Source organism: Pleurodeles waltl, chromosome 3_1 (genome assembly GCF_031143425.1).
Source record: "Pleurodeles waltl isolate 20211129_DDA chromosome 3_1, aPleWal1.hap1.20221129, whole genome shotgun sequence".
NCBI classification, from domain to species: domain Eukaryota; kingdom Metazoa; phylum Chordata; class Amphibia; order Caudata; family Salamandridae; genus Pleurodeles; species Pleurodeles waltl.
Window position 1 is genome coordinate 1789380377 of NC_090440.1, and position 27819 is coordinate 1789408195.

A 27819-nucleotide genomic window follows, 5' to 3' on the forward strand; every position below is an offset into this window, starting at 1 on the left:
GCCTGTCTCCAGAGAGAGAATCACTCTAATAAATTAAGGGCCAGTACAAGGAAGTGCTAAATCAGGTGTTTTAATAAAATATGAATGAATAATTATGTGTTCTGAGTAATGGATTTGCATAAAAAATGTATTAATATGGAGAAAAATAATGCACACATTTGAAAATGTGTCCACGTGAGTGGCCGTCAATGTTCACGAAGTATAGTTTTTAATGGCTTATTAATATGAAACATGGAGCTTATGTTTGATTAATGTGGTAATACATCACATTGAGGGTTATGCATAATGTATTAGCTTTATTAATCGTAAGCCTTAACTTAGCGGAGGTCTTGGCCTAGTTGCACTGCCTCATGTGAAGCTGTATTTCTAAACCAATTAATAAAGCGTTTGCTATGAGAATTAAATTGTGATATTTCACTGTGCTGACCAAATATGATTGTAACTAAAAGTCTTTCTCATGAGAACCGCTTGCTAGAAGATGCTGTTCTTGTAAAATGTAACATTATAAGTGTAATATGTGTGAGACTGACTTTTTGGGTACCAGCACTAGACCAGCTAAAGCAGGCACATGAAGGAAAGGCTGCAAGTGACTAAACCAGTGCTCTTGGTTAAAAATAAGGAAATATTGAACAACACCACACACATTAACATTCTCCCAGCGAGATTAATCTAGAGTTTGTCCTCAAGACAAAAAATGATGGAGTGGATGTCGTAAATCAAGGCCACTTTCAAGTCAGACTACCCCAGCATAGAAGAACTGCTCTGTACAGGCTAAGCCAAGCCACTGGGCTATTGGGTGGCAGTGAGATGCCACCAACCTCTTGCTACAGGAAAAGTGTGACAGGAATCATAACCATTTAGCTGTCAACAAGTAGCTGTAGTAAGAATGAACCAAAAAATACAGGAAGTGGCAGAGGTAGGAGGTCACTTTTATAACCTATGAGAATGGAGTCAAAATTCTGAGGGAGCAAAGAAGATGCCTGCCTCCAGAGAGAGAATCACTCTAATAAGTTAAGGGCCGGTACAAGGAAGTGCTAAATCAGGTGTTTTAATAAAATATTAATGAATATTCATGTGTTCTGAGTAATGGATTTGCGTAAAAAATGTATTAATATGGAGAAAAATAATGCACACATTTAAAAATGTGTCCACGTGAGTGGCCGTCAATGTTGACGAAGTATACTTTTTAATGGCTTATTAATATGAAACATGGAGCTTATGTTTGATTAATGTAGTAATACATCACATTGAGGGTTAGCATTATGAATTTGCTTTATTCATTGCAAGCCTTAACTTAGCGGAGGTCTTGGCCTAGTTGCACTGTCTCATGTCAAGCTGTATTTCTAAACCAATTAATAAAGCGTTTACTATGAGAATTAAATTGTGATATTCCACTGTGCTGACCAAATATGATTGTAACTAAAAGTCTTTCTCATGAGAACCGCTTGCTAGAAGATGCTGTTCTTGTAAAATGTAACATTATAAGTGTAATATGTGTGAGACTGACTTTTTCAGGAGAACAATGAAGCCACTGACTGGAGTACAAGCTGCAACAATATTGTTACCTGACGAGCTGGATGATGAAGACATTACAAGAGGAGCCAATCAGCGACATGTGAACAGAGTACTATTAGAAATTACAGATTTGATAGATTTGTTTTATTGGATTAAGTGTGAACATGCGATCCCTTGACCAATAGGGATTTGGGAAGTAGTTTTAGGAAATCCAACTTAGTTGGACTGCACTGAGGGAAGACAGACATTTGCCCATTTTCCAGTTGCCATTGTGCTTTTGCCATTACTTTATTGAGCATCTTGACAAAAGATGTGCTTAACTTTACTGCTTAAAGAGTTTGCCTTTTCTGAACTTTGATGCTGAATCCTGATGCCTTGCTGAACGAACTGATGTCCTGATGCCGAAGACTATCTTAGCTTGCCGATTCATTTGAGGAGAGGTATATTATTACTGATGTGTTTCTTACGACTGTTTGCTTTTTCTTACTAGGTGCCAACCGCACTATTTTGATAGAGCCATAGTTAGATGTTTTCCAAATTTGTGTTTAGTAAATTATTTTGCATGAAGGCCAACATGCTGATGCTAATCTGGTGTTAGATAAGGATCCTCACTAAAGAAAGTCTGCTATAGGGAGTAAGAGTTGATGTCTTTCCTTGCTGAATCTAAATGTATGTGATATCGTTTGCACAATTGTTCTTGTAATTAATTTGCACTGTAACTTTAGAATGTGTAGTGGTTTAAGCTTTGATTAGACTACGCTTCTTTCGACACTTTGGACAGCCAGTGGTGTTTCTGTATGTTTATCATTTGATTTTGAGATTATCTTACATGACATTAGCATTGTTAATGTAGGGAAATAAATATTCTAACTTTTACTAAAAGCTGTGGTTCTTCATGACTGAAAAGTCATGGTGTGTGACAATTACTGAATCCAATTGATTGCTAGTGCTATTGATTATTTTTATTGTTGATTACTTATTGATCTACATGTACTGGAGTTATGGTGGGAACATCTTATATGCGAATCAAAAGGTTCATCAAGCTATTTGCGTCCCTTTGTAAGTTTACTTACTAAGTTCTGACGCGCTAACAGAAGCAATGCGTTTGGAAGTTTGGTTGGAAAAAAAACTTTCACTACACAAGAACCAAAATGAATGACTTGAATATACTACCTGGAAAAAACAATATAAGAACACCAGTCGTGTTCACCATAATTACCGTCCTACAAGAGTAGTAACAGGCAACGGACTCCACTTTCAAATAACGCACTGTCCAGGGAAATTCTAAAATGTTGCTCACCTGCCGACACTCAGGTGATTACCGTATACAGTACCAGCATCGGGACACTGGAATCTGTGCGCAGGGTGGTTGCTTAGCACCCGGGTATCAACAGCTATAACTTTTTACATGTATGACAGCAGCGGAACCGCAAACCGCCGGGATAGGCGACCTGCTCCAAGCAAAGAGCCACGGGACAACTTATGAAGCTAAAGCAAGGAAGAGGGTGTCAACGTAACACAGCTATAGTTCCCTAGTACAATGCTTATATAACTTCCGAAAATTCTGGTGTTGTACTCCGTCCAAATCTTTCCCGACCAAGATTGATAGGCATACAGACAAACCCTCCAAACTCCCGTCTTCAGAAATATTTTTTTCCCACTGGAAAAAGCGAAAGATTGTGCCAAGGAAACATTTTTTTGACATACAGAGGTAACCGTCCCGGGCGGGTGGCTAGCTACCTTGTTTCCGCTTCCGGGACCGTCAGCAGGGCACTGCAATCTGTGCTTCGAGGGGTTGCTATGCAACCGGGTGACAACAGCTGTAACTTTTTACCGGTGTGAGAGCGGCGGAGTTGGGTATCTAAGGGAAGGAAAGACTGTTGCAAGCAACACACCGCCGGCCACCAGAATTCAGAGAGGGACAAGACTAGACGCTGGTGAGTGAGAGGGTGCCTAGGGAGTTAATTTCATAGCACACAATGTGTATGCTCCAGGAAAATATTTGTCTGAACCTCCTGTACAGGAATTTCTGGTAAACCTTGAAGCGGAGATCAACTAGTCCTCCAAACCACGGTTTGCAAGTCAAACGCTTGAAACAGCGATAACAGAGAGACTGTGCAAAGGAAACTTCATGAAGATATCCTAAACTCACCTAAGGACAAAATGAACACAGATCAGGTAAAGGTACGGCACTGTAATGGCTATTCGTTTAAAGTTTTGTCATTATGATAGATGTGTTATATCGATTGTTTCGGCGACTGCGGTTGTGTTATGGCAGAGATTGAAGCAAGAACCGAATTTGAAACAATGTACTAGAAAAAAGGCCCGAGAACATTTTTACTATATTGCTTGATTTAATCAAACTAAAATACATGCCCCTTTCCATAATTTCAGGTATAGTTGGGCTAGTTTAAATTAATCTGTGTAATGTAATTTTCCGAAAGCTTTGTCATTAAAAGCTGCGTCACATTGCTATGATATAAAGTTTACTGCAGCCAAATGTTTACCTACATATCTTTCCAGTCATTACTTTTCGCTTCCATCCTTTGAATTTATGAACGGACCTGGTGGTCTAGCAGTAGCTTAGCAGCAATTTACTGATTCTAGTGCCTATCAAAATACCTAATATAGCACTATCTTCATATGCGAAGAATGTAGTTCTTTTCTACAGTCTTGAATCCCCAAATTGCATGTTATCTCAAAAGGATTGCCTACGTGCTCGAAATATGGCATGAAAGCTGCCCTTTACTTACAACTTCTTACTGTTGCCTCTGCTTTTTTCTTTCAAATGGCCATTTCCTACCCTTCTGTCCTCTGCTGCCTCTTCTCCCTGAACACAACCTACTTTCACATGCATGTTCACCTTAATCTCTATTATTGTAGTCAGTGGTTGAAGTGCATTAAAAATGTAAGGGAACTGTGTTGCAGTGCGCAATGGGGCGGGGTGAGTGAACGTGGGGGCATGGTCAAAGGTGTGCAAAAAAAACCCTGAAATATTCAGTAACTTTTTTTGGTCTTCCACCTGCAGGTAGGTATAAAATAACACACAACTTAAATGAAAATTAAATGCAAATTATGTTAGTCAGTGGGGAATGCATTATTATGCATTATGGAACTGCTATTAGTTAATACACTGCACCAGAGAGCCACAGAATTGACTCCTAGTTGGTACACTGAAGAATAGTGATATGTGTATGTTTAGTGCTACAAGGTCTAAGTCTGTGACAGCATTGTGAACATGTAAGTCATTATTTTAAACTTGCATTACAGACAGTATATGATAAACTGTGACAAAATGTGCATAAAGGATTAAGGTTAAAAAAAAAATGCTTCCACAATATAGCTTTCAGTAGTACCCAGACACATTTATTTTATGATTGGCACACTTCACAGCTTAGCTGGTAGCTCCCTTACACGACTCCTCAAAAAGTATAAATATGTGTCATGAGGAAGCTTCAAGTTATTCCATCATCAAAGCCAATACCAGCATTCAAGCACCATTTACATTTGCAGATTGACCAGTTGCGCACATTTACATTTCTTTAAGGCAAGCAGGCACCAGGCAAGCATGCTTGTTTAGCTGTCTGTCCCTCTTTTAGTTTCACAGCACAGGAGATTCCCTGCCTTACTTTTCTGCTGAAGCATTTCAACTGTCGGAATTAACTGTCCGGGATGGTTGCCTTTTCACATAAAGAAGGGGAACTGTTTTTCTAAAATTAAAAAAATTATGGGCACATCGTGGCTCTCAGATCCCCCTACGTTGACCACAGATTGTATTCCTGCAAACTGCCCTCATTTAAAAAACACAACCTCTTTTCTTTGGAAAGTGATACTCCTCCAACCTAACAAAACCTGTCCTCCTCTAGCTTGTGTATTAATCCCACAAACCATGTGCCTGTGTGTAGGACTCCCTCCACTAATGATCAAAAATCTGGAGGGAATGTATTTAACGATTTGTTTGGGCACACAAGACTAATCTCAATATTAAACAATAAATAATAATGATGGACTAACCACTGACCTTGGGTTCTGGTGCAGCATGCTGCCCAACGTAAAGCTCCTCAACACCTCTCCAGGGGTAGTAAGCCCTATATAAATGCCATTGTAATTATAATTAGAATCAGTGAGCTAGTTTCTTCCTCTACCAAAGAGCTTGTGTATGAGACTTGTAAATGGTAGCACCTCCAACACGATGAACTTTAGGGACCCAGTCCACAACGTTTTTTGTTCAGTTTAGATGCCCAAATAAGTAACTGGGGCTTGGGGGAGAATCCAATTTTCAGGGTGCAAGTGTGTAGAGGACTCATCTGAAATTAATATGAAGGGTTTTCTACCTAGGGAAACATGTTTTCCCTGTGGAGAAACAGAAAAGGTTACATTGTGCAAATGCACTCGTGTACCATTTTTGCATGCAGAAAGTGTAAACCTGTACATTTAATATATGTTGAAGGATAATTTTGTGAGTATTCCTTGGTAGTGGTGGGGCGTGCAGTTTCCATTGGGTACTCCTGCAATTCTTTTCCTCAGTGTGGACACAGCAAAATGCATACAACTGCTATACACCCATTTTGAAGACCGTTTCACCCTGTGCTAACGGACTTAAAAGTGCTCCTGTAAAAGGATAGGGAAAAAAGGATATGCCTCCTATTTCAGTGTTGTGTAGAAGAGTTTTGTTCACACGGAATAATAGTTTGTGTAGAAAAAGATGTGCTTTTGCGCTATTTTTGCCAATTACACTCTTGCAGATTGTCTGCCCTGCAGGCTTTCCACTGGAGTACATACTGAGAGCTTAGATATGCCTGATTAACTGTGGCTATCATGTTTCAGTGTATACACCAGTAAGATTTTGAGAGCTGGCAAACATGAATAAATATATGTGAGTTGCAGTTATAGGTCTGTGAAGAGCAGATATATGAATATTTTAGTGAACCAACCCTTTACCTACTACACCACATCTTCCTAGAGTCTCTAGCTTGCGAATGAGGAGGTACCCCATTAAATGTCATTTTCCAGGTGCAACAAGGAATGAATGTTAACAAGCATTTATCAGAATAGATGAGATTCAAGGTTGCAATTGTAAATTGTATTTATATATTGGTTAGTGCTCCTGACGGGGCATTGAAGAGCTTTGCTGTGAGTATCATGCTACTCCCGAACGCAAGGCTAGGGGTAAAAAGGTAATAGATCAGTAAAATGCCTTTTGTTGTTCCTTTGTGGATTAGTTGTGTTAGGATTGCATTTTTAAGATCTCATACATTTACTGTATTGATTTGAAAGGGATAGATTGATAGAAATTGAATACTAAAGGGAAAATGTGAGGTGCTATGGGAAGTGGTTGGTATGTGTACCTGTTAACTGAATGATTTGGCTAGAGGACGGAAGAATTTGGAGAGGCTATTTGGGAGTCCATAGTAGTCAGAAAGTGGAGGTACAGGCAGACTTTGAAAGATAAAGAAAGATATATATATATATATATATATATATATATATATATATTTTTTATTATTTTTCTTCCCCCTATATAAGTAGATATTAATATAACCATGTATAGAGACATACCCACACACCTACGTATATAGCAATATGTATGCATACATATACACATAAACACATTGTACTTCTGTGTTACTCGCTCCCATGCACATAGAGAAAATATTATAGACATATTGCAGGGTTTCTACCTAATACATAAACCATGCTTTAACTATAACATATTTAATAAAAGGTACTTATTTAAAAGACTGATAAGATATATTAAAATGACATCAGAAAACGCACAAGCAGCAGATACAACACACTTTTCCCTTAGAAGCGCAAGAACTATAAGAAAAACGTTTAAAAAGCGTGAAACGAAATTCAAAAGAACCTACCTTGTAAAGTGTGCAGGCACTTGTCACAGTCTAGTACTGTCCCACCTAGTTTGCACCTACAACGTTCTGACAATGAACTACCCCCCCCCCCACCCCCAAGCATGGCGTACCACACAGTCTTTACCTTCATGACACTCTATCAAATCCCCACTGTGGACCAGGGCTACACATTTGACTTTTTACCATCAATTGTAGGAACTGACTTGAACTTGAAGTCCTTCTGTGTTATATTTTCTTTCCTCACATGGCGCTCCCAAAGAAGACCAGGAAGTACGTTTTTTTCAGTTTACTTCTTTGTTCGCTTAGATCAAGGAATTTGCAAGCAACCTAACTTAATTTCCTTTTGGTGGGAACCTTTACAGGGCTGAGATGATATACATATAAAAATGTGTTTAAAACAAAACCACAAATCTAAAAGATTTTCTTTTGTACAAACCTCAGATTTTTGTCAATGTGTACAACATTAAAGGGGAATCATCCTGATTTCCTACCTTTGTGTGATCCCAAATGTATACCATGTTGACACATCGTTCAATAGAAACCACAGTACTATCCATGTTCTTATTTGAAAACATGTGGAAACCAATACATCAATTCCAATCTTATATTAATTGTATTGCACTAGTGGATCAGAGCCTAATGATAAAAAATATTCATGTTATATATTACCATAAGTTACTGGTGATGCATACAAAACGTGTGTGCACTCCTATGTACACATCATTCCCACCATAATTTAATAATACTTAAACCATACTTTTATGTACACACTCCACTGCCAAACACTCTTGCCTCATACAGACCCACAATCATCCCACATGGTTCACAATACCACTTCTATATCCACAAGTAGCACAAAGTATCCTAAACTCGTAACCACGTAAACATAAAGAGGTCATTACCCTTCCAGCTTCTACATGCAAACTTAGAACAGTGACTTTCAATCCCTATGATATACACTTGCAGTTCACAACCTCCTTTTACTCTACACATGTATTTCAATGTTCCATTGTGACCCAAATGCAGTACAATTGCTTTGTACACATACAGCTAAATGTCCCCTACGATATACACACACACATTTCCATTTTACATAGCATGCTACTATGTCCTCATATGCAAGCAGCCAGTGCGCTAGGATGCAAACTTACACAACACTATCACCTTCTATATCTATGCATAGCAAATAGTTCCCTTCTATACACACATCCAGTATAGATGCTGGGTCCACACAAGCAGTCCCTTCCATATATGCAGGCACCCCCTACTTCAAATATGCATAAGCATATAGTTCCATGCCAGGCTGCCATGGAGCAAACTAACCCTTTCTATTGTCAGATTAATCACATTCGCCTTCCACGTACTCATGCAGGTCTCTACAACCCATGTATGTGTGGTTCTCTAGTGTATCACATGCAGCACAATTTTTCCTTTAATATATACTTGTAGCGCACGTACCTGAAACATCACAATCGCAGCGCACTGTTTTTCATCTACATTTCAAGCACACAGTCCTTTACCATCACACAGAAGAGTACGCTATCTTATTTTATAAAGATCTGCAGACCACTATCTGCTTCCGTTTACACACAGTTACATGCACATATTTGACACCACCCTAGCCAATGTGTAGATGTAGGACAGTAGCCCATGTCTATTCTACACCCGCAATAACACTATATTATTCCACATGAAGATAGAGACAGCCGTTTTGAAATGTTTTTGTCAAACTGGAACAAACGTTATTGCACAATGGCCACTCGGCATATGCATGAGGGCTCAACACGGTGGGCATTTTGCAAGCTTACATTAACAAAAACAATTCCAAGATGGCCACCATTGAGTCGGACACAAACGCATGCAAAGATACTCGTTCTGGAATGCTTTGGCCATTAAATATGCCAAATAAAACAAGCTGGCAAAATAAGTTAGATCTGTGTCCCTTGAAGATTCCTGGTGCATTCAGAGTTGTTTGGCAAGCTTTGCCCCAAATCTCCGTGCTTGGTACTCTCTTAAGAAAATACAATTAATAATGTCACAGGGATGTTCAGCCCTAATACTATGATTTGCCTCCATAGAAATATTTGTATTCATCTTTAGTATATTAATCGGCAATCTTGCATTGTCATTACACTGATCCCTCTGCTACACTGCTCCCTCCCACACCAGACCCTCACACTATAACCAACCCTCGCTGAGCGGGGTGAGTTAGTTGAACTTCTCCAATCAAGGCACAAATATTTTCACAAAAGATTGACACCAGGAATGAATAATGAAATCGGCCTGCAGCTAGTTATTCTAATGCATAAAATCTCTACCTGCCATAGAGAACAGGTCTCTCACGGGCAAGTACATGGATATCGGTAGATAGTTTCATTCCAATATTTTATTTAACATATACCAAAACATTGTTTTCTGTATTGAAGGTTTCCGGTGCAGATTATATTGTTACATTAGGTTGTTGTAATGAAATGCTTTTCTTTAAAATTCCGAGTCACGAGAAAATACATTGGCAGCAGAATTGAAACTTGAATTTGGAGCTCAAAATGTTTTTTCTGAGTTATCTGAAGCACTACATTAGATGTGTATTCCCTGGATGTCTGTACTTATAATTTAGAAATGGATTCTGTGGCTAACGTTATATGGCAGACAAAGTTTTAAGTATAAAAGAGTTCTCTTTTTCAATTCATGCTATCACGGAGGCTAGTTTAAAAAAAGTGTAATGCTTTTCTGTAGTGTATCTTAATAATGGTAATAGTGCATGTGACATATAATGAACAGCATAGTGGATTTGAGATGTAAAGCCGCGCAGAATGCATTTGTGTGTATTTCTGATTTAAGCAGAAGATGCCGATTTATCAATCTGATGTTAGTAAATAGTAGTGTCCTTGTTAATTCTGTTGCAGAAGGAAAGGATGGGTTTTACACAGTTTTGTGAAAGAAAGGATAGCAGACTGCGGGGCTGATTAGAGCTTGGCGGAAATGGTACTCTGTCGCAGTGGCAACTGAGTACCTTAGCCCAGTGCTTAATTTGAGCCAGTGGTTGCCAGTGGGGGCCACAGATCAGAAAGACGGCATGGAAGGGAAAGATGGTAAAACTGTCACACAGGGAGAAACCAGGAACTGGTAAGAGCTAGAAAAAGGGGCAGGGAGTGTCTGGTAGAACATTTTAAAACTACCAGCCTTGGTATTCCATGCACCAATGTTAAATTGCACCTGCTGCTGGCTTCTGAGCAGACCTTCGAGGACAGCACTAGTTCTTTTGCAAATTAAGTACTGCTTCAGCGACCAAACTCACTGTCCGTGGGCCCGATTTAGAGATGGTCAGACTGACAGTATGTCGATGACGGAGTCTACTTTGGCTCTGTCACCAATATACTCCTCCAACACCCTGACAGTATGTGCCATTGAAATAAGACATTCAACCATCTGCAGAATCTATAATAGGTGGTTGGATGTCTTTTTTTGCTGTCCGTCAGCATCAGGTGAAACATGGTGGTGAGGGGCAGTAAAAATAAAGAAAAATATGTCTCCTTCACTATGGGAAAAAGCTCCCATGGTGGTTTTTTTTACTTTTTTCAAACGCAAACTCCTGCTTTGGGAGTTTGTTTTTGAAAAAGTTAAACTTTGTAAATGTTTGACGGCCAGCTGTCATATTTGATGGAGCCATCTGTCAAACGTCACAACTCTGTCACGAACTGCTGTGAGAATGTTGCCTTCATATGTTAAGAGATGCTCATGGGTTGAGCACACATCTCTAAATTTGGGAGATGAGAAGTCGGTCTGGGCACCGTTAAATTTACTCCATTGCCCTGATGGACATTACTCTGTCCTCCAAAGTCCATATTACGAACTGAGTTCTTAGGTGGAAGCAATTAGTTACAGAGGATTCTGCATTACCTATCTGTGAATGATTGATTTAGGGCATGTGAAGTTTTGAAATCCATATTGAATGAACTCTAACTCCAAAGACCTTGATGTCCAACAGAAAAGGTTAGACGTTTAGCCAGGACAGGTGGATTATTTAGTTGAACAGCTTTGTAGTTGAGGGCACATATTTGGAATGTGATCCTTGCATCAGATACTAGGCAATGTAAGTCTTTAAGTAGTGAGGAAATATGATAATTTTTTCTGAAGGAGATAAGTCTAGTCATGGAATGAAGTACAGCCTTAAAAGGAATACTGGATAATTATGGAACACCTGCGAGTATCCCTAGGCCAAAGTAAAGCAAAAAATGACTAAGGCATGGGCATTTGTTTTTAGTTGGGTCAAGGTTCAGAGTTGTTTGATCTTCCTGAGTGAATCAGTGTACAATTATGCAAATTGAGCTAATCTGTTGATGTTTGGGGAAAGGAAAGAATGGTGTTTAATACAAAATCGAATGTTTTTACAGGTGTAGCAAGTTATGGAATGAAGCCCTTCACTTCAAGTTTAACTCGGAGCATAGGACAAACTTATTTCTATGTTTGGAGTATACGGCTAAATGTAAAATTTCCTAATAAACATGAAAGAAAGTTACAATCCTATTAAGGGCACAGAGGCAAAGATTATGTCTTGCTTTCTCTCTTTATTTCGTTCCAGCAGCTTCAACTTAATAAGGACAAAACTACCTTTCCCATGAGTCTTAGGGAAAGAACTACAACTTTAATATCTAATGAAGGAAGCACAGTCCATTTTAATCCGGGTCACTCTCTGAGTAACGTCCTCTTTCTTGAATGTGACAAGAGATTGTGACTTCCTCCTCTCTCATTCCTGTTTGGATCCTTCTGTTCCTACTAAGTAAGGAGAAAGTGAGTCTGGTAACTAGCTATCATTGTTGATAGTCAAACAAAACAACGTTTACTAAAGCAACAACAATATAGATAAATCTCATCATAAAAGAACCAGGTTATGTAAATTACTTGTATCATTGGGACAGCTCCTCGTTAGGCTGGTGCTGCAATGCCTAACGGGCTCCCCCCATGGGGGAGCTCTTACCCGGGGTGCTCAAATAGTCGCACATTCAAAAGTATTTTGTTTGGATAAGGTGCCCAATTCGAAGAACCCAAAAATAAATGGAGTGAATAGAACAAATTAAAATTGGTTCATCATCAACAAATGTCACTCATAATTTAATCAGTTTTATGTGATGAAGACCAAGATTAAAAACAAGATAGAGAGTCAGGGTGATGAATGATGGTCACCCACTCTCAAAAAATGAGGATAGACACTATACGGTATCACTCTATAGCAGGTCTACATGTTTCGCGTCGAAGTGGTCCAGCCGGATCCTATGACGCTTCTTCAGGACCAAAAGGAAATCTACTCCAAAAATGCCAGAACTAATATTCAACCATATCTAGGAAAAAGTAGTCACTTACTTAGTTCTACTCGTACACAAAAGGTCACCCATCCCCAATTTCAGGATAGTGCTTAAAAGGATCACGGTTCAGGAAAAGGAACTAATATTTTCTCATTCCTTGACAGTAGGCTAATTAACCTACCCGTAGGTAGGTAATGAAGCCAGTCATCCATTGTGATGCATGAGGGTTCTTGCTCCTGTATATTTATATATAATTTTTTCACCCTAATAAACTTTCTAGATAGGAACAGTGTACTCTTAATTTCATAACGTTTACATTGGGAGGCTGTACACTGGACCTGTAATCTCCCGGTCCCTCTTCTATCGATCCTATGTAAATTACTTGACCTTGTAACAAGCATTCCTCTACTGCATGACAGCTTAGAAAAAAACAAAACAGCAAACTGGAAGGAAGCAATAAATTACTTTGACCTTACAGGGAACTTCTCCTTTTAACAATACCACATTTCAATCACAATCAGGTAGAAAAAAAGTATTTCTAAAGAATTGGGTGTGAATAATCCTCACCTCCGTGTCCTTAATAGAATTGAAACTTTCCTTCATGTTTATGAGGACATTTTACATTCCATGTCAGGAGCAGAGGGGAGGATTATGCCTGTTGAAAGTTTATCCACCCCCTAAGATGCCATGCCGAGCAGTGTTTTGAAGCCGTTTAAACATGGACTCTGAGGACCAATCCACTGCATTAATTATGTCTTCTACCCAAGCCCCCAAACGAAAAGCCTTAGAGGCCATTGCTTCTCTGACTGAGTGAGTGCCAAATAGCAAGAGATCAATTCCCGCTTCCTGCATTACCCAGCGGATCCATCTGGCAATGGTGGGAGATGAGACTGCTCTTAAGGAGATTAGCAGTTGCCTTTCTCCTGGAGGTCGGAAATCTTCAGTCATGTCCTCATAAGCTTTAAGGCAACAAACCACACCCAATTTTGGAGATCTGTGAAAAGCAGGGTATGAAACCACTCTGGAATTTGTTTTTGTTTGCCTGGGAATCTGGAATGTCACACCATGTAGGGTGAATGCCTGACCCAGAAGGTCCAAAGCTCTCACATCTGACACTTGATGACACGACACTGAACACAGGAGAATGGCCAATTTTGCTGAAAGTTCTTTATGTGACAAAAATGTGTTTAGTTTCCAGTCCAGAAAAAGATTCAAGACTGAATTGACTTCCCAAAGAGCAGAATATCAAGGCTCTTGAGGCAGTGTCAAGCGTATTCCTCTCATTAGCTGGCACACCAGGGGATGCTCTCCCACTGGAGAACCCTCCAGAGGAAAATGACCGGCTGATGTAGTAGACCTGTAATAAATTATGGACCTGTAGGCCAGACCTTGGGAAGCTAAGCTCACCAGAAAGTTCAAGATGGGGGACCACTTTGCACTCCGTGGGATCGTGGTTGTTTTGAACACTCCAACGTACCCACAGAAACAATGCTGATTTGTAACATATATTGGTTCCGCCTGCCCATGCAGCAGCCAGTGTTCTCTCAGCCTTCCCCGATAATCCTGGGACTCTCCAGCGTTGCCCAAAATCCGCCAGGCCATGAGTGGTATCCGATCCAGGAGTACCAATGGGTGACAGTTGCGCAGGGGGTCATGCAAGAGATCTGGAATACGGGGTAGAAGGATTGGAGAATCCCAAGAAAGTTCCAGCAGAACTCAAAACCAAATTTGCGACCTCCAACAGATAGTGATCTACCTTGGCCTTCTGTTGATGGACATGTGCTGAGTGTCTCGTGATCATTGCGAAGGGGGGAAATACATATCCCTGTTCCTTCAACCAATCATGCAGAAATGCATCTGTCGCTATTGTCAGCGGGTCGGGACTCCAGCTGAAATAGCGGGGAAGTTGATGATCCAGCCTGGATGACAATAGGTCTATTGAGAAAGGACCCCATAGGGCATCCAGCCATCTGAAAATTGACGAGTTTGAATGCCAAAGACTCGTGTCGGACCATTGTCTGGAGTACCAATCTGCTACTGAATTGGAAGCGCCAGGGTAGATATTCCGCTGGAACAGAGATGTTCTTGGTCAGATATAACCCCCAGAGATCTTTGGCCAAGTCTGCCAACATCTTTGACTTGGCACAACCTCATTTTTTTATGTATCTGACCGCTGAGTTATTGTCTATCTTCAGCAGGACAGTGCAATGGATCCGGTCCTTTGTCCAACACTTTATTGCGAAGGACCCTGCCATGAGCTTCAGGCAGTTGATGTGTAGTTTCTGCTCCTCTGCAGACCACTTTCCGCCTGTACAGAAATCTTTGCAGTGCACCCCCCCCATCCGGATTTGCTGGCGTCTAACTCGATTACCAGGTTGGGATCGGACCCGAAGATGGCTCTGCCATTCCAGGCCTCCATGTATGTCAACCACCACCTCATCTGGTCTACCACCTCGTCTGTGAGGAGAACTTTCTCTGAGTATTGCAGGCCCCTGCACAAGTGAGAGGCCTTTAGACGTTGCAAGGCCCTGTAGTGAAGAGGACCTGGAAAGATCGCCTGAATGGATGAGGACAGCAATCCTACCATCTTGGCTATCTGATGTAGAGAGGTTGAACTCTTTGCTAGAGTCTTCCTGAGCTCCCTGCGGATCTTCACAATCTTGCACATAGGAAGACTCAGGGATTTTTCAACTGAGTCTGTAATGAAACCCAGGAAGGTGGTCTGTCGAGCTGGGGAGAGCAGGGATTTGCGTTTGTTGACATTGAAATTTAAACTCTCCAAAAGACTGACGTCACCTGAAGCTGGTCTGACAGACGACGTGTACATTGGTCCATGATGAGAATGCCGACTAAGTACACTAAAAGCCGAAAACCCTGAGCTCGGAGATGTTCCAATGCTGGTCTGAGGAGCTTGGTGAAACACCAGGGAGCAGACAACAGCTCCAACTGCAACGTCTTGAACTCGTACACCTGGTGCCTTCACCTAAACTACAGAAACCTGCTATGCGGGGGAAAAATCAGGACCGTTAGGTAGGCATCCTGAAGGTCCAGCTGGACCATCCAATCATTTGGTCTCAAAGGGTCACGTAAGAGATGGATACCCTCCATTTTAAATGGCGATATATATATATATTTTAATTTTTTTATTGCATTTTCACTTTAGATGTGTTTCCAGCGTTTACAATTTCAGGATATAATAGATCTATTACACTATTATCACACAGATTTACAATAACAAACTTAACTGAGGTCTTGTCATATTGCTTAAAGGAATTTCAGATGCGGTTCCTAAATGATAACTTTTACCATGTGTGATTAATAAGCTTGTGTGTCCCGGTTTGATAATGTCCATTTATCTGGCCTTGTGGTTTTTGCTATGGAGGGGGGAAGCCCATTTTAGTAGCAATCAGTGGTGTCTGGGTTCCTTTGTCTTATGTTCCTGTGTGGGGCCCTAGATCCACTCTGAGTATTCACTATGGGTTACTTCTAGTGAAGGAGGTGTGCGAGGGGGCGACCACTGGCTATAGTGTTTGACTCGTCAGTCCTACTCGTAATATAGGGATCTGTTAGGTAAAAGAGTGTTTGTCTTTGGGTCGCCATTTGTTCCGGTTCATGGCGGTTTCTCATCACTTTTGGCTTCCAGTCTACTTATTAGAGTTTCCCAGACCTCACTACCTGTATGCTGTTGGCCCTCCCCAGCCGATTTCCGCAGCACCATTAATTCTGTGCTAGACCATCTCAGTGTCATGTTGTGCCAGGTTTTCAGATCCGGAGCAGTGGCCGATTTCCAGTTCATTGCTATCAGTCTTTTATACATTACGTATGCTAGGTCTGTGAATTTATGTAGATGCTTATGTTTCTTGTCTCTCTGTCTCAGGCCCAGCAAGCAGGATTTAGGGTCTGCTGTGAGCACCAACCCCGTCAGCTCCGATAACTTCTCCGCTATCCCACTCCATTCCCTGTGCACCTGGGCACATTCCCAAACCATGTGGTAAAAGTGTGCCAGCGGGGCCTGACATCTTGGGCAGGTTGGGTCCGAGCTGGGGAGCATTAGTTTAATCCTGGCTGGTGAGAGATATGTTTGATGTGTATAATTAAATTGCGTGTAGCGAAACCTGGGGTTTCTCGATACCCCTTGTGTGTGGAGTAGCACGTTCTGCTATTCCTCTTGTGAGATCGGGGTTGGGAGAACATCAGTCCACCTTTCCCGTGCATTTTCGAGGTTGGGTGCGGGGTATTTGTTCAAAGTTTTGTATAGGTTCGACACTCGACTGGCTATCGTATTGTAACATGTGGTGTAGTGCTGGGGAGATCACAGGTTCTTGGTTCCCTGCTAACCACATCTTCTTGATGGAGTGGCATATGGCATGATATGTCATGAACTGCCCAGGATTTACTGAGGTGAGGTCCCATATCAATTCAAAAGACATTAATTTCCCTTCTTCGAAGCAGTCACCTATCATCTCTATGCCTGCCTCCGTCCAGGCCACTAACAAGCGTTTTCTTTCTCCTCTTTCCCAGCCAGGGAGTGCACCCAACTGTATGAGAGGCGAGTAGGGGAGCGCGCTGCGGCCGTTTTGAATATATCTCTTCCAGCATGCATGCACCACTAGCATAAGTGGTTTGTCGGACACCCCCTTCGGAGACCTGGTTGCCAGCCAAGCAACCAGGGGTGCGCCGCGCAAATTCGTCAGTACCCATGCCGGTTCAGCCATGTATCCAGCTCAGTATCCACCACTGTAGCTGCGCAGCCGCGTAGTAGCGTTTAAAATTAGGGGTGCCCAGACCGCCCTCAGTCACTGGGCGCTGCAGTGTAGTGAGTGCGACGCGCGCTCTGCCCCCGCCCATATGAGTTGCAACAAAGCCCCGTTCAGGTCGCGGAAGAGACTCCTAGGGATCGAAAGCAGCAGTGCCGCAAAGTAGTATAAAAGCCTAGGTAGTATCAGCATGTTTGCTATCGCCACTCTGCCCATCCGTGATAGCAGTAGTTTACTCCAGAAACGTAACGACCCTTTTATGGAGGCCAGTGCTCTCCCCAAATTTCCATCTCTAAGGTCCTCTGATCTATGATATATTTGTACCCCAAGGTATTTGAATGAATCAAAGCACCATTTCAATTGCCCAGTCGGGGATGTACCTCTATTTGACAGTGGCCGTGTGGACAAGGGAACACGCACAATTTTTCCCAGTTCACTACCAGACCGGACAACACTCCGAATTCGGTCAAGAGTGAAATTACCAGCGGAATCGTCTCATTTCCCTTCTGCAAGTATATTAAGGCGTCATCTGCATACAAAGATATTATATGTTTCGCCCCATTCCTGAGTATGCCCCAGCTGTCCTCCATTACCCGCAGGTGGGTCGCCAGTGGTTCCATTGCTATTGCGAATAGGAAGGGGGACAGGGAGCACCCCTGTCTGGTGCCTCTGGCAATCGGGATGCTGTCAGATACAACTCTCCCATTGTATGTATTTAGGGCCTATTCCCATTTTTCGCATAGTGGCAAATAAATAGTCCCACCCCAGCGTGTCAAATGCCTTCTCAATGTCCAGTGAGAGCACCATTTCTTCACGCGCCCCCGGTGGAGTGCCCCCCCATCACTCCCAGCAGTCTGCGGATGTTTAGAAAAGTGTTGCGTTTGGGAATGAAGCCATTTTAGTCGTCGTGTATCAAAGTGTGGATAACGGGCGCTAGCCTATTAGCCAATACCTTTCCCAGGATTTTACAGTCAGTGTTCAAGAGTGATAGTGGTCTGTAGGATTTAACGTCCGTAGTGTCCCGTCCCTGCTTGGGTAGGACCACTAACATGGCTTCTCTTTGCGTGGGGGCTTCCTCATACACTTTCAGCAGGTGAGGCTTTAAATAATTTGAATGTTTTGCGTAATATTCTAGTGGGAGGCTGTCTATTCCCGGTGCCTTATTCCTGGGCATCTGTGCTATTGCTACGTTTAAATCCGCTACTCTCAGCGGGGCCTCCAATTTCTCGGCGTCTCCCTGAGACAGTTGTGCCAATTGGGATCCTGCCAGAAAAGCAGTGAGCTGTGTAGGCGTACAGGTCGCTCGTTTGGCGTAGAGTTTTGCGTAGTATTCCCTGAACGCCCCATTTATCTCAGTTTGTGTGGAGGCTATCTCACCGTTGTCTAGTTTTATAGCCCCTATTGGAGATTGCTGTCAGTCTCCCTTGAGGAGCCATGCCAGCAGCCTGCCTGACCTGTCTCCCTCCGACTGCTGCCGCATCAAATAATATTTGTGGTCGTGACTACGGAGGCGAGTGTCTGCAACTTTATATTTTAAGCGCGCCTCTTGTAATACAGTTTAGGGTGCCTCCTTCTGTGTCACCGCTGCTTCCAGTGCTCTCAATTCCTTCTCTAAGTTACTGATCTCGGAGTGTAAAGTGCGCCTAACTCCCCAAGTGGACGACATGCAGTACCCCCTGGCTACCACCTTATGCGCCTCCCACTCTGCCGCCCTTGAGCTCACGGAGTCTGCGTTGATTTCCCAGTACTGCCTCAGCGCCGTGTCCAGTCCCTCTGCGTATGCCTGGTCTTGGAGTGCTTCTGGCTGTAAACGCCATGTAGGGATCACTGATTGAGTTCCGCCCCATTTTAATATCATTCTGAGCGGTGAATGATCCGATGATCTGATGTCTTAGCCAGGTACTCTGTCTCACTCGACAATGTGCATATATCTGCAGTACCCTAGATTATGTCTATTCTAGTGTGTACTCTGTGGGCAATTGAGTTAAATGAGTATTCTCTCTGTCGGGGGTGTCTCATATCTTCCGCCCATATCTGCAGGGGGCTCTTAGCACTTCTATTTGTTATAGCTTTCTTGGGGGGGGTTGATCTATCCAGTGCTGCATTCGGTAAGCTATTGAAATAACCTCCCCATATGGCCGGGGCTGCAGGGTTTACTAGTAGTGCCGGGGTGAGTGTCTCCAGAAAACCCGCCAGTGCGTTGTTGGGGGCGTAAATCCCTATGAACGGTAAATGTCTCCCATCTAGTTGTCCCTCCACTATTACATATCTGCCACCTGGGTCTACTTTATGCGAGGTTCGGGCAAACGGGACGCCGCCTGCTATCTATATCAGTGCCCCCCTAGCAAACGCTGAGTAGGCTGTGCCTATTATCTGCCCGCCCCATTTCCCACGGATTTCCTGCAGCTCAGGTTCCAGTAAGTGTGTTTCTTGTAGGATAGCTACGTGAACTTTCTGGCGTCTGAGACGCGCGTGCACTTGTGCCCTTTTGCCCGGTGTGCCCTTGCCCCTCACATTCCACGTAACTATTTCATATTGGTGTGCATGTACAGTCGTATGCCGAGTCATGTGTCACTGTATGGTGTATCGCCATCCTGACTACCCGGAGTGCGGCTTCCTTCAGGGCTCCCCCCCATTTCGCCGGGTGTGTGTTTAAGACCGCAGTGGTGTATCCTGTTCTCTGAGTTGACCTAAAACAAACCCCTTAACTCCCCACTCCCCTCCCCCGTTCTAACTATTTCCCTTAACTGACTACTAACACATAGTGAAACACCCCATGATCTACTATTTGGTGAGGTCTGTATCCGTTCGAATACGTGTGGGGGAGCCATTTTCGGTATCAGATGTGGCCCTTGTGCGGAGGTCGCATCCTTCCTCAGACCTAGTCTGCGGGTATGTGCATATATAAATGTGGGCACTCCTGATATGTTGTGTTATGTTATATTAGCCCCCCCCCCATTCTATTTGCTCACAGTTATTGATCAGCGAACACAGCGGTCAGGGATTAATCGTTCAAAAGATACTCTTTATAGCCGACATGGCTGGCGGTTCGATTCCTGTTGCGGTTTCTTCTGCACCCCAGTCGCTTGCTGCCCTGTCAGGACTGAGGTAGCCAGGTTGTTATTGTCATTTACAGTTCATCTGCAGTTTTAGGGGTAACCTCCGGGCCCCTGAGCGCGTCTGTAACCGTGGAGTCCGAGCTGGCCGATTCCGAGTCAGAGCCTGCCGAGGGGCCCACCCTGAGTGTCTCAAAAGAGTTCTGCATTAGTAACGGGGTTTCTTTTAACACTTGTGCTCTTTCCTCCGCTGCTTGTCTCTCAGTGGGCTGACCCCTGTGGCGTCTCTTATTGCGTTTTTCTCGATGTGGAGGGCATCCATTCCTCCTCTTCATTCACTCCTTCGTTGGTCAGTGCTATGCCTTTAGCATGCATCCAGGTCCAGGCATCTTCGGGGGATGTGAACATATGGATACGTTCTTCTGAAATCACCCTCAATTTGGCAGGGAAGAGAAGAGCATATTTGATGTTGTGTTCCCGGAGTCGCTGTTTAATTTTCATGTAGGAGTTCCGTTGTTTCTGTACTTCTTGAGTGAAGTCTGGATAAGCATGGACCACTGAGCCCCCCAGTCGAAATGGGCCTTTGCTGCGAAATTGCTGCAGTAACAGGTCTCGGTCTCTATAATTCAGGAACCTCACTATTAATGGTCTGGGTGGTTGACCCGGTAGTGGCGGTCTTCCCGGGACTCTGTACACCCATTCAACAGAGAAGAACTTCGAAGGGGACCCGGTCAGTACTTCTTTAATTAGCAACTGCTCTATGGTTAGTTCCGAGCTCTATTCTGGTGGGTGCTCAGGGAACCCCACGAAGTGAATATTATTGCGCTGGGATCTGCTTTCTGCTTCTTCGGCGCGCCTCCATAGGATCTTCACCTCTGTGTCCAGGTGCTGGATTTGTTTCTGGTTGTCAGAGACCATAGGGCTCATCTTGCTCAGGGTATCCTCGGTTGTTTTCACCCTCTCTGTCAAGTTCCGGTGATCCACTCTGAGTAGGTTTAGGTCTTGTGATACTGTGTCTATTTTTAGTTCTAATGAGGATTTAGTGTCCATGATTGCCTGTAGCACTTTTTCGAACTGTACAGAGTGGAATTGGAGTGTACTCTCCAGTGATTGCAAGGTTAGGATTTGCTGTTGGTCGTTAGGCGACGAGCCGGGCGCGGTTCGTTCTTGATTTTTTGCTGACTTAGATTTCCCAGCCATTGTTTTTCCTCTTATGTAATTCCCGCAACCAGGGAGCAGTTGAATTATGCGTTTCTAGAGCGACTAGGCACCCCGAGAGCTCCAATTCTCCTTTCGACGTGTTATGCCTTGTTGAGGCCCCTATGTGCTGCTTCTGGTCCCTCTTGACAGTTCTATCTGTGGGGGCTTGTGCTGGATCAAGTAGAGCAACTGGGGGGGGGGGGGGGGGCCTTTGTGCTACTAGTTGGGCGTGCCGGTCCTGGGGTGTGTGCGGGTGCCCTCTCAGGGTGCCTACCTTGCGCAGAGCCCCCGGAGGCGGGGGGGGGGGGTCCAGGCGATCCTGGTGTCCGCAATATTCCTCTGCCGACTCCGCCCCCAGCCCTCGCAGCACAGGAAAACCCACGGGGGATGGCAATTTTGACGAGGGCAACTGGGGAGGGGGCGAAGGAGAGAGGCGGAGTCTCCTAGTTGGACTGTCCCCCTCAGCTGTTTTCCTTCAGTCCACCTTGTTGCCCCCTTTTTTCTTCTTTTCGCCCTGTTGTCTCCGCGCTTCTGAAGGGAGGAAGCGGGGGGAAGCAGCTGTTTACTAGCTTCAAGTGGAGGGGGGGCCTATCCCCCGCTGCGTTTGGGCGCCTCACCCTTGGGTCGAGTGAGCGTCCACAAGGCGCTTTTTTTTTTTTTTTTTCGTGCCCCCCGCTCAGTTTCTTTAATATTTCTTCCCGTCCGGGCCGACTACAGTGCCCGGACGCAACGCCATCATCCCGCCGTGCCCCCTTGATTATTTAATTTGCAGGGGCGGTCCGCCCTGCTGAGGAGAGGTCCGCCGGCTCTCGCTGCTCCGTGCAGCTGGCTGGGGGGATAAAGGTGGGATGCAGCGGCGAGGGGAGAAGCCGCACCGGTACTCGGGCCTCACTCCCTGAGGCCCCCCCTCGCCAAGGGCCCCCAGCCCCTTCCTCCGCCCCTGCCGCTGTGAGGTGTTCTTCTTTTCCTTCAGCGGAGGCTCAGGCCTCCAGTGCGCCACCATTTCACGGCCCCGTGGCTGCGCCTCCGCTCCGGCTCCTCGCACATCTCCAGCTCCCGTGCGCGCTCGCACAGACCCGCGGACCCGTGTGTGACCCCAGGCCAGAGATCGATCTCTCGGTCAGGAGTGCCCTACAGGATTATCCCTTCGGGTCCGAGTCGGAGCTCCTCACCTAGGCGTCCGACTCGGTCGCCATCTTGGCTCCTCCCCCTTAAATGGCGATATATGAGCCAACTATTGAATTCTCTGAGATTGATTACCGGACGCTGACCATCCTCACATTTCTCTACTAGAAAAAGATTGCTCAAAAAACCTCGGGGTGAAGTTGTGTCCTCGATATGGCATCCTTTTCCACAAGATCTGCGATCTCCTGGTCTATTAAGGCGACCTGATCTGAAAAATTCAGCAGGCGTGGGGAACAAGCTGTACCAGAGTACCGTAGAAGTCTATGTGAAAACCTTGGATGGTTTGCAAAATGCACGTATCTGATGTGATCCCTTCCCAATAGTGTTTGAACAATGCAAGCCTGCCACCCACTCTTAGGGTATTCATCTGCCATCCCGGCTAGTAGTGACAAATATTGGCTCTGACCTGGCTAGCTATAGAGAGCAGGTAGATCAGAGCTGCAGTGGGGAGCAGCTGCAACATGGATTGTGGGGTAGTCTGAAGCTGTTGCAGGAACAAATAGCACATGACTACCAACACTTATTGAACACCTGTAAAGCTGGTACAGCCCATTAACTATAAGCCCTGAAGATTTGTGGCTGCCTGCAATATAGTCAAAATGACACTTTCCACTGCCCCTGCTGCGTATGCTGATGTGAGGGCAGTTCAGCTCCAGTTAATAGGGCTAGATTTGGAATGCTGCAGTTCCCAAGTGTGGACAGAAATAGGAAATCCTGATAAAACACCTTGGTATCTATAGTATGGAGTGACGAATGCTCTTGAGCAATGGTTATAACTCAGTCAGGCTACAGGAGAGGATACTATGCTGTGGATATATTTCCAATAATTTGTTGATTCTGTGCCAGGGTAATGCGGGTGTGAATCTCCCAACATTCTTAAATTGAGGCAGTGATATAGCCAGACCTTTTTAAAGGGCCTGTGTGCCAATTAGTTTTACAATAATGATTAAAAAGAGAATATATAGGTATGGGTGATTCCCGCCTCTTAGAAAGAATGAGAAATGTATTGACCAGGAAATTCTGCAGAGAGTTGGAAAAGTCAATTTATCACCTGTAACTCTGTCCTTGGGATCCAGTGATGAAGAAACTGGTATGCGCTGCTTCTCTGCTATTTTTCCCTTTTCTTCTCCTGTTCTCATGAACGAGGTCCTGCAGACGTTCATGATAGACCGACATAGTTAACATACAGCAATGAGGTGTATAATAATTTATTTATCTATATTTATTACCCAAAGGGTCTAGAGCGCTTTCCAAGGGAAATATTTAGTTACAAGGAATTTACAGAAAGTTTAAGATGCGCAAATACTTCTATAAATAATTGCAAAGGTCGAGAATACAGCATGGTAGATCATGGCATAAAACAGAATATACAAGCTGTGTGGACAACAGTAAAAAGGTTGAGGTAGTGTAGATCTCTGTGCCAAGAGTTGATTGCATTGTCTTAGTTAAAGTGTCATTAAAGGAGAAGGGTTTTCAGGTCAGTTTTGAAAGTCACTAGGGAGGTGATTATATTTGGACGTAATGGGTTTCTCGGGCAACACTGACTAATGGTTCTTTTATTCCAGGGTTGGTGCGTAAATACAAAAAACAGTGTCACAGCTGTAGTGCATTTGAAGCCAAGTTCAGTGGTGGATAGGATACAGAAATCCCAGTTATAAAATCTAACACTGATTGAAATGTCTTTCTGCAAGATTGCTATGGACATAGGAGGATACTTAGCAACTATCTTTAGAATTGGTTTTCGTATATTATCTTCATATGTATTGCAGGTGGTATACTGAGGCATTTTCCATTTGTAATCTTGCCCTGTCTCTTTCACTTCAGTCGTACTAACTACCTGTGCTACGTCCTGTTTCCCATAAGAAATATTCATGGGCCAGGGACCATTATTTTTTGGTTCATGCCAAATGTTTTTCATGTCATTTGTCCAGTGGTTTACAACCGACAGGCATGGGTCCTATAGAATGCCCTATCTGTACTCTCCAGCACAGTGCTTAATTTGTAAATAAAAACGTGCCAGTGCCCAAAGCTCTCCTGTTTAACACATGGCTGCTTCAATTAAATGTGCAAACACCGAACATCAAGGCAGCGTAATCCTGAAGCCATCTCGGGCCTCTTTAATCAATTTACAGCCACTCCCTGCCCCTTCAGCTCACTCTTGCAGCTTTCTGCTTTCTCCCTTTGTGACGCTTTTTCGTTTTTCGTTTTTCGCTTTTCGTTTTTCGCTTCCTCTGCCTTTCCCTTATGTGTCTTTTGGTCGCAGTAAATGCCTGATGCAGAAAATTAAGCTCCGGCCCTCAGGAATAAGTACCGGTGCTCTGCATCGAAAACAACAAGCACAAATGAAGCACTGCTCCAGCAAACCATAAGGAAACTGGTCGCAAGAAAGGATTATAGGTTATGGATGCTATTTGAAAAATGCTCCAGGCTTCAGCAGGGTTGGGGCTTTTGATACTGTCTCATGGAAAGCAACATAACGCAGGCTGCTGGATGTGCTACTGAAAAAAGTATGAACAGGGACCTTCAAATGCATACATCTACAACGAAACTGGTAAGAGGGTATCTTAAAAGTGATCAAAACCAAAAGTACAACAGAACAAACAAAACCAAAAATAATTGTATTATTAAGAAACCAGTCTGAGGACTTTCTAGATACGAGACAACAAACTAGTACATTTGAACACCACCGGCATTAGGTTCTACCTCACAGAAATGGACCCCGTTCAGTGGTAGTCTAAATAATTGAAATTTGCGATATAATTTCAGATTGCCTTAGAGGATTTTGCCCTGACTACAGCACAGAATCCTCTTCTGTTTCTACCTGGGAAGACATCACTTCCACAGTTAACAAGACCATAGTCACCACTCTTCTACAGTCTACCCGACTACAGAGATTGAGTGATTTTTGGAATTCAAGGTACCACAACGGATTGCATACCTTCTCATCTCGCCAAATGTTGTTACATGCCCACCCTTTCTCCATCTGCATGTTCACCTTCCTCCTGCAAAACAGGAATTATCAAGGCTATTAAAAGCATTTTTCCTCCCTTGCACAAACATCATTCAGTCCTTCAAGGTACCCCTATTACAATGAAGCTCACAACACCCAGGTCATCCTCAAGGGGCTAAAATCCTCATACCTGAATTATTGTGCCTCTGGCTCCTGCCTCTCAGCAGTAGCCTCTGCTGCAAGGGTTCTCAAAGTGCAAGGACTCCGCATCGACCTCTCAACCCACATTGTAACTGCCACATGTGCAAAGCTTTCCTGGCGCAGGCCCTCGCACCGCAACTCTCTAGTCAATGGCAGCTATGACAATGACACAGATTCTCTCATGGGAGCCTCACAGATATCGCAGCTCCTCAACCACTTGATCCATCCTCAATACTAAACTTCACATCACAAGCCCTCATCTGCAGATGCTCGATGACGATGCAGGAGCTTGTGTTGCAGCACTTCAGAACCAAAGCATCGCTTCGGCTGTGTGATGCTTCCAGGACTTGGGATCTGCAACACTCTGCAACCAGGACTCAAGTCACTCTTGTTCTGCTGACCTAACCAGGTCCCTGTAGCCAGCCCGTGCTCCATCGTGGTCAGCCTGAACTTGTGACTTTGTCCTGGTCTGCTGTGACTAGATACTCACAGTTGGCGCTTTGTGGCGATATTTTTACTGAACTCTTAACCTCTTAGCTGCTGGGCCTTCCCTCCCCCAGTGTTGAGCCCTTTTTTGGCTATTTGGGGTAGTTTGCGCTTAGGCCTTCATAACTTTTTGTCCACATAAGCTATCCACGCCAAATTTGCGTCCTTTTTTTCCAACATCCTAGGGATTCTAATGGTACCCAAAGTTTGTGGTTTCCCCTGGAGGAGACCAAGAAAATAGCCAAAATACAGTGAAAATTTTGTTTTTCCAAAAAAATGGGGAAAAAGGGCTACCTAAGAAGGCTTGTGTTTTTTTTTCCCTGAAAATGCCATCATCAAAGGGTTTCTGGTGCTGAAATCACTATCTTCCCACCTTTCAGGAACGGGCAGACTTGAATCAGCAAACCACATTTTTCAAAACAAATTTGGCATTTTACTGGGACATACCCCATTTTTACTATTTTTGGTGCTTAAAACCAATGCTGCATCCCAGAAAGCTAAACATTTATGAAAACTAGACACAATTCTGAATTCAGCAAGGGGTCATTTGTGTAGATCCTACAAGGTTTTCCTACAGAAAATAACAGCTGAAATAAACAAATATTGAAATTGAGCTGAAAACAACAGCCATTTTTCTTTATGTTTTACTCTGTAACTTTTTCCTGCGATGTCAGATTTCTGAAAGCAATATACCGTTTTGTCTGCTGGACTCTTCTGGTTGCGGGGATATAAAGGGCTTGTAGGTTCATCAAGAACCCTAGGTACCCAGAGCCAATAAATGAGCTGCACCCTGCAGTTGGTTTTCATTCTATACTGGGTATACAGCAATTCATTTGCTGAAATATGAAGAGTGAAAAATAGGTATCAAGAAAACCTTTGCATTTCCAAAATGGGCTCAAGATAAGGTTTTGAGGAGCAGTGGTTATTTGCACATCTCTGAATTCCGGCGTGCCCATACTAGCATGTCAATTGCAGGACATTTCTCAAATAGACGTCTTTTTTACACAATCTCTTATATTTGGAAGGAAAAAATGTAGAGAAAGATAAGGGGCAATAACACTTGTTTTGCTATTCTATGTTCCCCCAAGTCTCCCGATAAAAATGATACCTCACTTGTGTGGGTAGGCCTAGCGCCCGCAACAGGAAATGCCCCAAAACACAACGTGGACACATCCCATTTTTTTGACAGAAAACAGAGCTGTTTTTTGCAAAGTGGCTAGCTGTGGATTTTGGCCTCTAGCTCAGCCGGCACCTAGGGAAACCTACCAACCCTGTGGATTTTTGAAAACTAGAGAC

General features: G+C 43.7%; 1 protein-coding gene across 2 annotated transcripts in view; it reads left to right on the forward strand.

The window, feature by feature from the left end:
• Positions 1-3263: 3263 nt before the first annotated feature.
• DNAH7 (dynein axonemal heavy chain 7) overlaps positions 3264-27819 on the forward strand; it is a 1158398-nt gene continuing 1133842 nt past the window's right edge. Inside the window, exons 1-2 of one of the 2 annotated variants that reach the window (XM_069225862.1) lie at positions 3264-3452; positions 3539-3699. In XM_069225862.1, the coding sequence (XP_069081963.1) occupies positions 3679-3699 (21 nt within the window). In that variant the 5' untranslated portion in view covers positions 3264-3452; positions 3539-3678. The remainder of the gene's footprint in view (positions 3453-3538; positions 3700-27819) is intronic. The other variant, XM_069225863.1, reaches the window with a different exon arrangement.